At 55.7% G+C, this 15,860-nt stretch overlaps 1 protein-coding gene across 2 annotated transcripts; it reads right to left on the bottom strand.

The window, feature by feature from the left end:
• Positions 1-8,479, bottom strand: A1BG (alpha-1-B glycoprotein). 2 transcript variants are annotated; one of them, XM_078438597.2, is made up of 9 exons: positions 8,324-8,479; positions 5,349-5,615; positions 3,898-3,936; positions 3,528-3,806; positions 2,831-3,103; positions 2,249-2,545; positions 1,301-1,597; positions 540-832; positions 1-166 (listed from the first exon to the last, which is right to left on the bottom strand). In XM_078438597.2, exons 4-9 carry the CDS (start codon positions 3,709-3,711, stop codon positions 20-22), a joined length of 1,491 nt encoding a protein of 496 aa, XP_078294723.1. In that variant the 5' UTR covers positions 3,712-3,806; positions 3,898-3,936; positions 5,349-5,615; positions 8,324-8,479; the 3' UTR covers positions 1-19. The 2 variants fall into 2 exon arrangements, with proteins under 2 accessions (XP_078294723.1, XP_060508493.1); XM_060652510.3 differs by lacking the exons at positions 5,349-5,615; positions 8,324-8,479 and adding an exon at positions 4,022-4,109.
• Between the last annotated feature and the right edge of the window lie 7,381 nt (positions 8,480-15,860).

Genomic DNA, 15,860 nt, shown 5'->3' with positions numbered 1-15,860 from the left:
TTAAAGTCTCTCTTCACATTTATTGATTCCCAGGAGGAATGAGGGACAGTCCTCCAGCACCCCCGGGGTGAGTCCAGCCTCCAGCTGCAGCATGAGGGATCAGTGCCAGAAGGGAGAAAATACTTGCCAAGGATACCATTAACAGCCTGAGTCTGCAGTGGATCAACTTCCTAGACAGATTTGACAAAAGAGAAATGGTAGGGGAGGGAAGCGTCATGTGTCCTCCTCCCCAGTGAAATCAGGGCCGACTTCACTGAGGCCTCGCAGGAAGGAAGTAGCTAGGTCAACCGCCAGCCAAGACCTCTCCCACACCTAGGCCTCCCTCCAGGTGCTCAAGCTGACCAGACCACTCTGCTTCGGGCCTTAGCTTGTGTTGTTTCCCTGCCTGGAACCTCCCTCACAACCAGAGCAGAGGAGGGACACTAACTAATGTCCTCGGAGGAGGTGAAGGGAAGGGGCAGTCCTGACGCAGGGCACATTCTGGGCAAAGGCCAGCAGGAGGAAGCCAGCTCACAGAACCCACAGAACCAGAGGAAAACTTCACCTGCCACCTGGAGCTCCACCGGCTCGCTGAACTCCGACACCAAGACTTTGGGCCACAACCTGCGGTACCGGCAGCTGTAGTTGCCCACGTGCTGCGGCCCCACGTAGGTCAGCACAAGGTCTGCCGAGCGGTGGGCGGTCCGGGTCTGGGTCGAAGCCTCCTTCTCACCGGCCCGCAGCAGCTCGAATGTGACGTCCGGCACCTGGCCTTCGCAGCGCAGGACGGCGTCGCGGCCCGGAGTCACCGCCCCGCGCCACAGGGGCCGGAGCTGGGGCCTGGGAGGGGGCCCTGGAGCAGCAGCCGGGCCAGTCGGGTGAGGCCCGCCCCTCAGGCAGCACCCCACCCCTCCCAGCATTCCCGCCCCCGCTACACCCGGGCCTCCAGGCTGCCGCCCTGCTCTCACACACCTGTCTCCCCTCTCCCAGCCCCGGGCACACGCGGCTCCTCCTACTGTCTGCCGCGTCCCCCCTTCCCCAGCACTTCGCAAGTCTCCTGGACTCGGGCCTGATCTGGGGCTTCCCGGGGTACCCCAGCATTTGGCACTCGGGACCTCAGGACAGGGGAGGAGGAGGAAGAACGGGCCCCCGGAAGAAGAGGGCCGCGAGCACCGGGAGTGAGGCAGAGGCGAGGCGGCCGGGGCCCCTCCGCCGCCGGAGTTCCGGCAGGACGGGGCAGGACGGGGCCGTGCGGGCAGGACGGGGCCCCGGAGCGCTTCCCCGCCGAGCGCAGCTCTGCCCCCGGGCCCGGGCCGCTCACCCTCCACGCGCAGCTCCAAGGGCGCGCTGGGCGCCGAGCCCGCGAAGGGCGGCTCGGTGTCCACGTAGACGCAGCTGTAGTTGGCCGAGTCCACGGCCGAGACGTCGCGCAGCTCGAAGTGGGCCTCGGTGCCCGCGGGGCTCAGGACTCGGTGCACCCGGCGCTGGCCGGCGTCCTCGCGCACCAGGGCGAAGCGCAGGCCGGGCCGGGGCGCGCGGCACCGCAGCTGCAGGGACGCGCCGGGCGCCGGCCGCGGAGTCGCGGGTTCGGCCGAGAGCTCCGGCGCGGGGAGCGTCTCTGAGGGGAGGACACGGGCTGACCCGGGCGCCGAGGGGACGTGTCGGGCCTCTCGCCTGCAGGAGGCGGCCCGGTCCCTCCGCTCGCTCCCGGGAGGCCCGCAGGCGCCACCCTCCGCTTACACCGCATCGCCCTCCAGGCCTCCCCGGGACTCTCGCGCGCACTCCTACACTGTTCCTCACTCATTTACTGTCCATAAAGATAGACGTGGGCAAGGGGAGCCCAGGGCGCTGGGTCGGAGGAGCACGCGTGCTCCCCCGCAGGCCTGAACCCTCCCTCGGGGTCGACGCTCTGGGTCCGGGTCCTCCGCAGGCCCTGCGGCCCCCGCCTGGCCGCCTTCAACAAACAGGCCCCCGGCGTCCCGTCCCCCTCCCCCCCGGAGCTGGGAGGCGGGAGGGGACCCCGGGCAGGCGGCGCCTGCGTGACCTGTGCCGGACTTGCGTGTTGACCCAGCTATTCTTCGTGGGGCCCTGGGGTAGACGAGCTCATTGTCCCATTCTCACTTGGCGAAACTGAGGCTGGGCGGATTGGGCTCTCCAGTACCGGGGGACCCTTCCCCGGGTCTCTCCTCCCGCTCTCCGTCCCCGGAGAGGGGCGCTGTCGCCCTCCCAGCCCCAGGTGCACGGTTCAGCCCACGGCCGCCAGGCTTACCGTCGCTCAGCAGCAGCTCGGCGGGCGCACTGTCCAAGGACCAGGTTTGCTGGCCACGCAGCTGATAGCGGCAGGTGTAGAGACCGCCGTCGCCCAGAGCCACCGCGTTCAGGTGAAAGAAGACGCGGTCTGGGCTGGTGGAGCTCATGGGTACTTGCAGCACCTCCTCGCCCCGCCTCAGCTGGAAGTGCACGCCGCTTAGGGGCGCCACGCAGACCAAGGTCTTGCGGGCACCCGGGTGCAGGACGGCGGCTGCAGACTCTCCCTGGAGACTCAGCGTGGGCGGCAACGGTGCGCCTGCAAGGTCGCGAGGTCGCTGGGACAGCGTCGCTGGGACCTCGAACCTCTGCCCTCCGGGTGGCCGCCCCGACACCACTCTTCCTTGGGGCCCGTCCCCAGGCCCTGCACCGCCCGGCAGTGTCAGTGTTCGGCCCGGGGATGATCCACCCAACCTTGGGCCCACTGTTTCCCAGACCCAGTCCTGGGCAAGGGTATTCAGGGTTAGGGGTCAAGATAAACAAAGCTCTGTCCTCCAGGAGCCTCCTACCCCAGGAAGTCCTCTGGGATGGTCCACACACTCACCCAGCTCTTCGACTGTCACAGTAGCACTGGGCTCAGAGGGTGCACCTGCTGCATGGGTGCGGTAGCTGCAGCTGTAGTTGCCAGGCCGACGGACTGGGAAGGTGGCCTCCACGCCTGTAGGGGCCTCAAACACCTCCAAAAACTGGTCATCGCCTTCCAGCCTCAGCAGGAAGGTGACACCCCGAAATCCCCCACGGCACAGCAGTTTTGTCCCCAGGCCAGGTGTGATCCAGGACACAGGCTCCGTTGAGAGCACAGGCGGGGGCAGGGTCTCTGCAGGTGGAGCAGGGTCAACCGGTGGTTCTGCATGACTTGGGAGACATGGGTGGCCCAGCCAGACCCAGCCCTCCACACTCACGTGAGTGGAGCCGGGGAAATGGAAGGCATTGATGGAGGAAAGAGAGGCAGCGGCAGGAGGAGACAGGGGTATGAAACAAGAAATAGGTTACAGGAAATGTGCCAGGCTTGTCCCAAGTGCTTTCTGAGGACTCATTTATTCCTCACAACCTGCTGGGGTCAGTATGAACATCATCCTCATTTTACAGATGAGGAAACAGGGTCAGAGGTGTCAGATGACTTGCCAACCCTCCCCCCCCTGCCAGAAAAGTGGGACCAGGAGAGTGAGGAGTGGAGGGATGAGGCCTCTCTAGCAGCCTTCTCCCCATTGCCTCATGGCCCCATAAAAGCCTCCACTCACCTGCCCCAGTCACCTCCAGGAGATTGCTCAGCTGGGTCCATCCGCTGCTCAAGCCAGAGCGGCAGCGGTACAGGCCCTGGGTGTCACTTGTCACTGGTCCTAGGGGGAACTGGTGCTCCATAGCAGGTACACCAAGGTGCACAAGTTCCTGGGTTACCCCATCCTTGAACAGCTCAAAATCCATGGTCTCCAGACAGGCATGGCAAGTCAGTGTCACATTGGCCCAGGGTTCCAGCAGCGATTCAACCTCTGCCCACAGGTCTGGCTGGGTCTGGAATGCTGCACAGTGGATTGGGGTGAGTGCTGGGTCCCAGGACAGAGGCTCACCTCTGCCTGTGCCCGCCATCCCCAGGACCCGACCCAGACTCACCTACTGCGGCCTCCGTCGTCGCTGGGCTCAGCAAGAGACCTGCAGAGACCGAAACTGTGAGGCCCCTATTTCTATCGCTCCTGCTCCCTCCCGCCCCAAGGGACCCTGTCCCCAGCAACCTCACCCCAGAGCATGAGGAAGGCCCAGAGAGTGGACATGATGGCCAGCCTTGCTCCAGCCGGTGAATGCCTGGGGTGATAAAGCCCAAGCAAGGGGGCGGTGGCAGCAAGGGACACTGACCCTATTGTTTGTCCTTCCCAGAGGAGTGGGGTGGGGGGCCTGCATGGGGTGGAGACAAAGGGCAAAAGTCCAGAGCCTTGGGAGCCTCATCAATAAGGATAATCAATAATTATACATAATTAATAAACTAATAAATAATAAAAGTGGTAACTAAATATATATAATAAAAAACATATAATTAAAAAAAAACCCTCCCTGGGTTCCATAAGATTAAAGTCATATGGCCTGGGCCTCGCACATATGAAAAACATTAGATAAAGTCTGTAATTTTCTGGAATGTCCTCCATCATGACGATTTGTAGCTGTTTACGTAAAAGACATAAAAATGCGCACCAATGTTCCTTCCTGGAGCACGCCCTTCTTTGTGAAGACTATGTACCCTGGGCACCAACTTGGGCTGCATAAAATTCTTTTCCTTTCTCTTGAAAAAAAATTTTAGGGGGTGCCTGGGTGGCTCGGTCAGTTAAGCATCCAACTTCTGCTTGGGTCATGATCTCTGGGCAGAGGGCTCAGAGCCTGGAGCCTGCTTTGGATTCTGTGTCTCCCTCTGCCTCTGCACCTCTGCTGCTCACATTCTGTGTGTCTCTCTCTCAGAAATAAAATAAACATTAAAAAAAGTTTTAATTTGTTCATTTTGCATCAACCTAACAAAAAAATGTAAATGAATAAATAAATAAAATGAAAAATAAAATAAATAATAGAATGGAATAATAAAATTACTAATAATTAAAATGATTAAGGTGAAAATAATGAAATGATTTATAATAAAACAATAAGTGATAAAATAAAACTAAATAATAAAAACGGAGGTACCTATTGTTGTTCTCAGTGTTCTGCGTGCTCAGACTTAGGCAGTATTGGGATAACTATCACTCCTGTGTTCGATGTGAAGGAAAGGAGGCCAGGCAGGGTCCTGTCCTCCTGCTGACTTCCTGTCTGCACAGTCTCTCATCTCTGAACAGCTGAGGAGTGCAGGGTTCCTTTTCTCTGCAGGGATGCTGAGCTCTGCCCTTCAGGGCCCAGCCTAGCCCCCTCCCCATCATATTCCACCCCAGGTGTGAGGGTGAGGGTCCACATGGGGTTTGCCTGTCTCTGGGTTGTTGTTGTGTTTTTTTTGGAGAGAGAGAGATGGCACAAGTGAGGGGCAGAGAGAGAGAGACAGAGACAGAGACAGAGACAGAGACAGAGAGAGAGAGAGAAGCTGGGCTCACCTGAAGCGGGGCCTGTGTTTACTCGAAGTGGGCTCAAGCTCACCAGAGGCTGGGTTCGAACTCAAGAACTGTGAGATCATGACCTGAGGCGAAGTCAGATGCTTAACCAACTGAGTCACCAAGGCGCCCCTGTGTCTGGATATTCTACAATGGAGGTTATGTGGTCTTCCTGGAGGTGCGTCCTGGCTCTTTCCAGGAGCTGTCAGTTGGTTCTCCTTTGTTGATTAATTCTGTGCTGTGTGATCCATCATGGATTTGGAGTCCGATCTGCAACAAGGACCTTGGGTTCAGATCGGTGCTTCTGCCCACCTCCCAACTCCAAACCTGTGCTCGGGTTGTGGACAGTTGTCTGAGCTGCCTGTGGTCACTTGTGTGGCTGTAGCCCACTGTCCAGAGGCCAGGCCTCCCCCTCTTTCCGTGGCCTCCCCTTCTCCCTATCTCCTCATGACCTCCCCTTCTCCCTGGGCAAAGCCTGATGGGATAGAATGGGAGGAGTAAGAACATGGTGTTCTCACACTGGACCTCTGAGGAAGTCCTGCCATCCCTGGAGACCTAGTCTGCACCCTGGGTGTCCAGCCCCAGCTCTCTCCCTAGGTTGAGGGCCCACGGAAGCCTCCTAGGTCTCACATCACACCTGACCTGGCTTCCTCTGCCCTTGTTCACTCCATAAGCATTTGTTGAGCATCTCCTGTGTGCCAGACACAAAAAAGACAGTGGGAAAACATCGACCCACACCCTGCCTGCATGGAGCCCAGCCGGTCAGGGAGATGGAGAATGCAGAGGGTGGGTGCTGGGAAAAACATAAACCCTGAGGATGTGGTGGAATGTGGGGTGCAGAGGAGCCATGTGACATTGGAAGGTCAGGGAAGGCTTCCTGGGGAGCAGAGATCTGAACAAGGCCAGCAGGTTGAGTCCTGCGGGTAACTCCTGGGGGAGGAGTATTCTGGGCAGGGGGAAGAGCCAGTGTAAAGGCTGTGAGGCAGGATGAGCCATGAGGAGGCTGGGTGGTAGGGGTGGATAGGCAAAGGGCAGAGGGCTGGTGGGAGAGCTCAGAGCCCTTATGGAGACCAGCCATGCTGGGCTGTGGGAAAGAAGTTTAAAAATTCTCTATGCCTATACCAAGGGGTTAACAAAGCATAGGGCTTCCTCAGGGCGAAAGCACCCAAGGCTAGTCACTAAGTAGAACAAAGCATAGAGCTGAAAGCCCCCCCCCCCACCCCCCGCAACAGGACAAAAGTGTCCCAAGTGTCTGAGAACGGCTAATGATAATACAGGTCTTAAGGGAGTCTTGAGGAACTTATTATTCTCAGGATAGCATGCTCCATTTATCTTAGTCCTTAGAAAAGTTAGATAAACAGATGCGGTGCCTGCAGGAAACGGCCATCTGCTTGGTGCTGGGATGTTGACTTGTCTTTACCCTAACCTCTAATGCCTCATACCTTCGAAACCCTTTTCCTCTCATATGAGTTAATGATTACTGTTTTGTTTCTTTCTGCACATCTGCCACATATGTAAGCCCTCTGATCCTAATAAATATGGAGAAGGGACCTTTACTTAGGGCTCTTGTCTCCTCATAGACATTAGTCTCTCTCGTATTCATTTCTGCATCCCCTCTCTTGCTGGACAAGGGAGAACTCCAGACTCATAGTCTGCGACACTGGGCCTGATGGGCAATGCAGGGTCTTTGGCTTCTGCTGAGTAGGAAGGGGAGCAGGGAGACTCTCCATGTCTGGTTTCCCTTCCACGTTTGCTGAGCATCCCCTGAACGCTCGCTGCCCCGGCTCCAAGCCCAGGCTTAGAAGGCTGCATGTTCCAGCTGGAGCAGGTGGGGGAGGCATTCCATGCAGAGGGGCCAAGGGTCATTCCGCTGAGAGCCAAGGCCAATAGGTGTTACCAGGCCTCTGGCACCCAGACGAGGGCCTGTGGCCAGGTAGAGCAGCAGAGCAGAAACCACCAAACACTGCCTTTAGTCCATTTGCCACAGGGCTGCACAAAGGCAGGCAGGAGCATGATCAGGTCAAGGATCTGTAGAAATGAAGCTGGCAGCCTGCGACAGGGGATACTGCGAATTTCTTCTGTCAGTCCTAATACCACTTTGCTACACCTGCCTAGGAGGTCTCCATTCTGTCCAACCACCCCTTACTGTCCCCCTAGACCTCCAACTCAAGTCTAGCATGCTCTAGGTGGACAAGTGTAAAATCTGATGCCGCTTATACTTTAAAAGAATTGCAAGGCTTTGCTCATGTAATTGGCATAAACCTGGGTAATGAACACGGGAACAGCATCTAAGAGTATCTGACCAAGGAGGATGGGATACAACACTGGACCAGATCAAATTTACCTACACGGGCCAATTTGCAAAGACTGGATTTGAGGTGTTAGACTGAGTAGCTTGAGGGAGATTTTATTTGGTAGGTTGACTGAGACCTGGACTCACAGTGGCCTAAATTCAGCGAGGTTCAATAGCCAGAACTCCCCTGGTATAATGTAGAGGAAGGAATCCAAAGGCTTGGGGGTATAGGAATGTGGAAAGAGGTTTAGCGTGTGCAATATGGTATATGCACGCACACACACGCACACACACACACACACACACACTCAGAGTAAAGAGGAGGACACCCTTGTTTTAAGACATTGAGAAACAGATTACTTAGGAGGCTACCTGCATCCCTGAAAAGTGGCAGTGCCCTCTAGGCTACTACGGCATTGGGAGATGCTGCCGTCAGGTCTGATTTCAATGGGGATGAAAGACCAGCTTAACAGAGCTCAAGTGACAGGGCCCACCAGAGATGTGCACAGTACCCATCACTGGCAGCAGTGATGAGGCGGTAATCAGGATGTTTTAACCCCCAGAGGGGTTGCTTCTGCAGGGAAAGGTTTAGGATGACTTCAGGGGCTTAAAGAGTCTCACCTTCATGAATATTGACCTTGCAAGTGCTTTTTCTCTACCAGGACGCAAGGACCACGAGACTTACCGCATTTTCGCGGGACAACAGCACACCTTCACAGCTTGCCTCAGGGCTGTTCACTCAACTTTCTTATTGTCCGTCACAATCTCTGTCGAGATCTTGATCATCCCAACTTCCCACAGAACATCACACCCGCACGCCATTGCCACTATATGGATGACAGTGGCTGACTGGACCTAATAAACATGAAGCAGCAGATCAATTAGACCAATAAGTGAGTTAAATGCACGCCAGGGTCTCACCTCCTCTGGCAAGTGCCTAGGGATCTGGAGCATGTTAGGATAGCTCCTTCTAAGAGACGGGCAACTGACGTCAGTTGCTGCAACATACACCGACCACCACTAAAAATGAGGAATAAGGGAGGCCTCTGAATTTGGACACAACGTATACACCTCACTGTGCTGCCCCAATCTGTTTACAACTGCAGTTTTGTGTGGAGCCCCGGCGGCAGGTCCCGGATACGAAGCAGGCTGCTCTGCCACTTGGGCCCTATTACCCAGAAGATCCAATGGTGCCAATGGACAGTTTCGACGTGTCAGGCAAATAAGGATGCTATGTCGAGCCTCTGGCAGCCCAAACAGAATACAATGCTGGTTTCAAAGAGGTCTCTCCTGCACACCGTCAAAGTTCCAGCAATAACTATGCTCCAGCCTTCTCAGAGACGCGCCCTCCCCCCGCCCAGCCCCAGGCCGCCAGGAGCCCATCCCTTCTCTTTTGCACCACCAGCCCTAGAGGTGGTAGCTGCTCTACAGTTATGAATCTCTGGGTTCTTTCAGCCTCACAGAGCTAGATAAACAATTCCCTCAAGATACCTAGGGAGGGTGCTTTCTTTGCCTGCCTCCTCCCCGAGACAGCCCTCTCTGCCCCACATCTCACCCATCACACGGGCCAGATGCACATCCCCACCCCGTTGCAGCGAGATATTAGTGGGCAGGCTGGAGTTCCCTGCGCCAGCTCTCTCCCATCACCCGGGGCTGGCATGAAGCCTCCCAACTCGGCAATCAGGTTGCAGGTGGAGGAGTCCCTGCAAAGTGCCGGATATGGCACCGTGGTGCTCAGCAACCCTTGTGACTAGATGCTGCTACTCTGGCAGACGGCCGAGTAGGATCCTCATCAGCTGGGAGTCCTCAGGCCAGTCTGGGTCCTCCCTGGGGCTCCACTCTGGAGACATGAGAAGGAATTTTCCAAACTAGGAAGGTAGCCCCACATACTCCCTCTCCCTGCCTCTCTCATGAGCCTATGTTGGAGTCTGCTATTCCAGCCAAGGAGACCCAGGAGCAGGAGGAAGTACAGCGCATCCAGGGGCAGCCAAGGTCAGAAAGAGGCGTCCAAAATGGTGGTGGAGGTGGCAAGACTGACAAGCACTGACTCCAGGGGAGACCCCAGTGCACACAGCCGTTCAGATCAGGGTGATTCTGGCATGGGGAGACGAGGCGGTGGTAGCTAGGCCAGAGAAGGGTGTTCGTCGTGGCTGGAAACAGTGAACGCCCCCCGTGCTTTGTGGGTGGTCTGCTCTGACCCCCCCCTCCACCCCACCCCACCAGTCTCCCACTGAGCCCAGCTGCTCTGCCCTAGCACCCCACAGTGACCAGGCTGGCTTCTTCTCCCATTTCCTTTCCCTTCCCTTCCCAGCGGCCTTCCTGCTCACCACCACTCCACCCCTCCCCCAGCTGGTTTTCCCTTGCTCTAGCTTCCAGAATCTGGTCAGTTGTGCCAGGAAATGGGTCTGAGACCTGCTCACTCAATGAAGGCAGGACGTGGGGACTGTGCCACCACCCCCGGGTGTGTGGGCCTGATACTGGGTCCATAACCAGCCAGAAGTGTTTCAAGCTGCTCAGGTTTATCTTTTTAAACTGGACTCCTAGCTTTAACCATGGAGAGAACAGGAGCAAGGGGTAGGGGTGGGAGGGAAGCAGCTGAGAGCGGACGGCGGCAGGACCACCCCCACTCTTCCCCTTAGGTCTCCTGATGCTCACCAGGGGCCCCAGAGCAAGGCCTCTGACCTTCTGGCCCCGGCCCGTGGGCCCTCGGCTTAAGAGAAAAAATTCTGTGCAACCTCGGATCCAGCTGAGGGGAGGGGAGGCAGGGAAGGGGGCGCGTCTAACCCTTGCTCCTGGGCAGCCAACTGGGCCCTGGGTCTCAGTCCCACAGGGTTCTGAGACAAGACCACCACGCCTGTGGGAGCCTCCGATTCTCACCGGCCTCTACACAGATACACCCCTCCCGGCATCAAAATCCACCGCCTGCACCTGGTGAATTACCTCCCTGCCACCCGTGTGCAGCCAGGGGGGTCACCAGTGAAACTGCCATTGTCATCGTAGGGGCTGTTTCCACGGCCTGACGCTCTGCCTGCATCGTCGCCATCCCTGTGCTGCAGCACACCGAGCCCACGACGGTGGGGCACGCGGATGGCGATTTTACACACACTGTCCACGGATGGCAGCATCGGGTGCCTCGTGCCCGGCCGAGTTGACTCAGACTCACAGTCTGGCAGGGGCATCCCAGAGTCAGGGTGTGGAGCCACCCGCGTGCCGCTCCCGGTGCTCGTTGAGGTTGGAGCGGTGGCCGAAGGACCTGCTGCACACACGGCACGTGTAAGGCCACTCACCTGTCTGCCTGCACCTGTGCTCGGCCAGGCTGCACCGGGTGCGCTCAAAGGGCCTCTTGCCAATGTGTGCGCTGGTGCTGCCACAGGCCGGCCACGTGCAGGAAGGCCTTGACCCAGTCGGGACAGGCGTGCAGCTGCGCGCAGCTGCGCGACCCCACGTATCTTCAGGTGCTCCGCCAGGTTGAAGTTCTGGCTGAAGGCCTTGCCCCAGGCCGGGCAGGTGTGGGGCCGCGCGCCTGTGTGCGTGCTGGTGCTCCAGGAAGTTGGAGTTCCAGTTGAAGGCTCTGTGGCAGACCGGGTATTCACAGGGCCTCCCGCCCGTGTGCACTCGCTGGTGCTGCAGCAGGTAGGAACTCTAGCTGAATGTCTTGTCGCACTTACTGCACCGGCAGGCAGGCTCCCTGTGGAGAGGCAAGGGGCCGGGCACCAGGCCCTCTTGGATGCTTCTGGGCCTGCCCCCGTCCCTCCTACAGTCTGCAGGCTCCAGCTTCCCTCTGGGGGCCCCCTGGTCCTTTGCCTCCACCGGAGCTTGTCTGGGGTCTTCCCAGGCCCTCAGGCCTCCAGATGCAGCCCCCTCAGAGTGGCCTGGAGTGTCAGTCTTCAGCACAATCCAGGGAATGTCACCTTTTCCTGGAGCCACCTGCTGGGCCACTGTGCTGGCGACTCCACCTTGCCTCAGTAGTCTGAAACAGGAGGAAGAGAAAGCAAATGCCTAAGAGCCCAAAGCACCCTGGGGAATGGGGCAGAGGGGCCTAGCAGATCTCAGGAACGATGTGATTGTGACAGATCTAGAGTGGGGGCAAAGCTTGGGGCTGGCTGGATCCAGCATGGCCATCACCCCCACCTTTCTTGAGCTGGTGCCCCTGGCCCCTATTCAGTCTGGAACAGGAAAACAGGGGCCGCAGATGCTGCAACTCTCCCCATAGAGGCAGCATCCAAGGCCAACTCTTGGAGTCAAGCTGTTGCCCTGTTGAGTTCTGGCAGCCCTGGCTATGATGGGAGCATGCCAGGAGACCACTGTGCCTGCCTAGATGGTGTCACATCCCACATGTCCCCACACCTACCCGGGCAGCAGGATGCCGGGAGGGGAGGCTGTGGGAGCCAGAATGGTGGAAAGGTTCAAAATCCACCTGTCTCACTTGTACTTGGTCTCCAACTCTGCACAAGGTAGCTCCAGGGCCTGGCTCCCATCCCCTTGTTCCACACTGGGGTCACTAAGCACCAGAGAAGTGAGGACACCTGTTTTTGAGGATAAAGATGGACCTGGTCACCTGTAGAAACACTAGAAGTGAACTACCCTCATTCCAGGAGGCTTAAGGTGACTACCTGACCCAAACCCTGGCTGTGTCTGTCTTCCTGGCCCACCTCATCTCTGCCCCGACACCTCAGCAGTCCCCTCCACCCGATAGGCAGCCTGGCCAGGCATGGAGGAACCCCAGTGGCTGCCAGGCACTGTTAGACCACATCAGGCTCCTGTCTCAGCCCGACCAGACTGGTCCAGCTACCTAAACCTAGGACTTGGGGTGGCTGTGCAGCCAGATCCCTGGGGGAGAAATGCCAAGGGCAGGAGGCTTCATTGGCCCTGAGGCCACACTTGCATCTTTGGCTGCTCCTTCCTGCAGTGATGCATCCACAGCAAACAAAGGCCATCCACGCTCGCCCCTGACCACCCTTACTGTCCTTTACAGAGTCCATAGCCCAGCTGGTGCCCTCATTCTGCATGCACTGGAATTGTCAATGATCCCAGGGGCTCCAATTCACCCACTCCAGAGTGAGGCAAACCCCAGGGGCACCTGTCATCCCCAGGCCACTAGCAAGGTGGCCCCAGGGTCAGCTGTCAGGATGAGGTAGGAGCGAGTGCATGGATAGGTGCTGTACCGGGAACTAGGGCTTGGAGAGGGGAACCTCCTGCTCATATTGCTCCTCTGGCTTGGGGACCAGCACCTCTTGGGGACTGGGGGCCGGGACCTGGGGACAGGAAAGCAGGCAGGCCAGGCAGATCCAGAGAAAACAAGGGGCACGTATTGGTACGCTCCATCTTTCTTGGCGTCCCCCGTGTCCCCACATTCTGAGGACACAGTGCTGAGAACAATCACATGTGTGATCTTGAGGGCATCCATCTTACTCTGGGGTCTGAGCAAAGACCAAGCTCTCACCATCATTCTCCCACAGTGCCCCAACCCTACCAGCCCCAACGGGGGACCATAAGCCAGGTTCAGAAGGAAGCAGACCCAGCCCCCACCCAGCCTGCCCTCACCTGGAGTCTTGTCCTGGCCAGCTCCTGCTGCAGCCCCTCCACCAGGGCAAAAGCCTCCCCGGGGCTGCATGGCTGCTGCCCCCCGAACGTGGGCCTGGATCTCAGGTGGCAGCACGCCCAGAAACTGCTCCAGTACCAAGAGCTCCAGCATCTGCTCCTCGGAGCATGCCTCTGGCTAAAACCACTGACAGCACAGCTCTGAGCTGGGCCAGTGCCTCATGAAGCCCCTCTTCCTCCTTGTAGCAGAACCCCAGAAGCACCTGCCATAGATTTCAGAGCTGGGCTCACCCACCATTGGGGCTGGTGTGCTCTGAAGGACCCCGGGGGCCAGGGCTGATGCCTTGTTCTTCTGGGCAGCCATCATACCCTTTCCCAGACAGGGTAGCCACAGGGCCCAGGGCGCTTCCTCTGGACCTGGAGACACAAAGGTGAGCCTGTGAGCACAGCCAGGCCGTGAAGGCCCCTCCCCAGGACCCTCTGACAGTAACTCTGGGTGCTTGTGCCTGTCAGTAAGACAGGAAGTGAGTGTCCCTGCCTCTGTGTCCAAGTGTTTGAAGGATATACCGAGGTGCCCAGTCTGTGGTCTTCTGTACCATCCCCTCCTCTCCCTGCTTTTCTCAGGGCCCTCTGCCCTGGCTGCCTCAACTCCTTGGCTCCATTGATCCCCCACACAGCATGCCAAAGGCTGCAAACTGGATAGCCAGTCTTGCTTGACTGCTCCCTTGCAAAATGTTTTGTAAAAATTCAAATTAGTTACCAATGAATGTTAAAAAGTAATCAGATACTGATGGGAATGTCAACTGGTGTGGCCTGGCCGGCGGGGGGGGGGGGGGGGGGGGGGGACGGACACTCTGGCAGTTCCTCAAATGGTTAAACCCAGAGTTCCACGTGACTCAGCAATTCTACTAGTAGGGTATCAATGCAAGAGAAATGAAAGTGTGGGGCGCCTGGGTGGCTCAGTCAGTTGAGCGTCTGACTTCGGTTCAAGTCATGATCTCGCGGTCTGTGACTTTGAGCCCCACGTCGGGCTCTGTGCTGACAGCTCAGAGCCTGGAGCCTTCTTCAGATTCTGTGTCTCCCTCTCTTTCTGACCCTCCCCTGTTCATGCTCTGTCTCTCTCTCTGTCAACAATAAATAAGCATTAAAAAAGAAAAAAAAAATTTTTTTTAAAGAGAAATGAAAGTGTGTCCAAGCAGCTTTTTTAAACACACACACACAAAGAGCTACATGACCCACCTTGGGGCATCCTTTTTCCTTTTTTTTCCTCCTTAATCTTGTGTGTGTTTTCAATTTTTTTAAAAAACAGATCTGTGGCAGTGCTGTGCGTGAGGAAACTGTTGCTAAGGAGAATTTGAGCTTTCCCCCATTTCTTTTCCTGTCTCTTTTCCTCTTTCTTTCTCCTGGTCAAGGTTTTAAATGTAACCAAGAAGCAGAGAAGCAAAAAAAAAAAAAGTATCCATGCAAAAGCTTGCACATGAATGTCATAGCTGTAGTACAGATAATACAGTAATACAGATAATATATAATATATATAATTACTATAGCAGCCAAAAAATGATAACAGGCCAATGTCCATCAACTGATGAAGGGATAAACAAAACGTGGCAGATACTTACAATCAAACATCATTCTGCCGTAAAAAGGAATGAAATATGGTTACATCCTATAGGATACATGAACCTTGAAAACACTATGCTAGGTGAGAGAATCCAGACACAAAAGACTTCACATTGAATGGTTCTATTTATCTGAAATGTCCAGGATAGGCAAATCTGTAAGAAACAGAAAGTAGATTAGTGACTGCCAGGAACTGGGAAGGAAGGAATGGATAATTTGATTAATTGGGTATGAAATTTCTTTTAGGGTGATAAAAATGTCCTGGAATTAGATCATGGTGACGATTGCACAAAAATGTGAATATACTAAAAAACAACAACTGTACGTATTAAAAGTGTTAATTTTTTTAGAAAGTCATCAGCCAAAGGGCACCTGTGTGGCTCAGTTGGTTGAGCATCCAACTCTTGATTTTGGCTCAGGTCATGATCTCACAGTTTGTGGGATCAAGGCCTGTGTCAGGCTCTGTGCTGGCAGCATGGAGCTTGTTTGGGATTCTCTCTCTCCCTCTCTCTCTGTCCCTCCCCCCTGCTCATGCTCTCTCTCTCTCTCTCTCAAAAATAAGTAAACTTTCAAAAAAAAGACTTTCCAAAAAAAAAGTCATCAGCCAATTTCAAAAGGTTGTCACATGATTTCATGTATATAACATTCTTGAAATGACATAATTGTAGAAATAGAAAACAGAAAGCCAAGCCTTAAGGAGGGGATGGAGGCAGGAGAGAAGTAGGTGTGGCTATAAGGGCAACTTAAAGAATCAGGTGATGGAAATATTCCTTATCCTTACTATCTATTTGATATGGTTATCATACTGTACTGTAGTTTTGCAAAAAGGTACCATTGGACAAAACTGGGTAAAAGCTACATAAGATCTCTGTATTATTTCTTACAGATGGGAATTTATAATTATGTCAAAAAACTTTTTTTTAATCATCAGAATTAAAAAAAAAAAAAAAAGTCCGTTTTTGTTTCTTGAAGGACCAGAAGACCTGGCCTCAGGAGTCCCATGTTTCTGAGGATAGAGTCTGGCAGGGATATCCCTCCAGGCAGGACTTATGCTTCAGAGC

Source organism: Panthera onca, chromosome E2 (genome assembly GCF_046562875.1).
Source record: "Panthera onca isolate mPanOnc1 chromosome E2, mPanOnc1 haplotype 2, whole genome shotgun sequence".
Lineage (NCBI taxonomy): Eukaryota > Metazoa > Chordata > Mammalia > Carnivora > Felidae > Panthera > Panthera onca.
The sequence above is the reverse complement of the archived record's forward strand: the minus strand, read 5'-3'. Positions and strand labels throughout refer to the sequence as shown.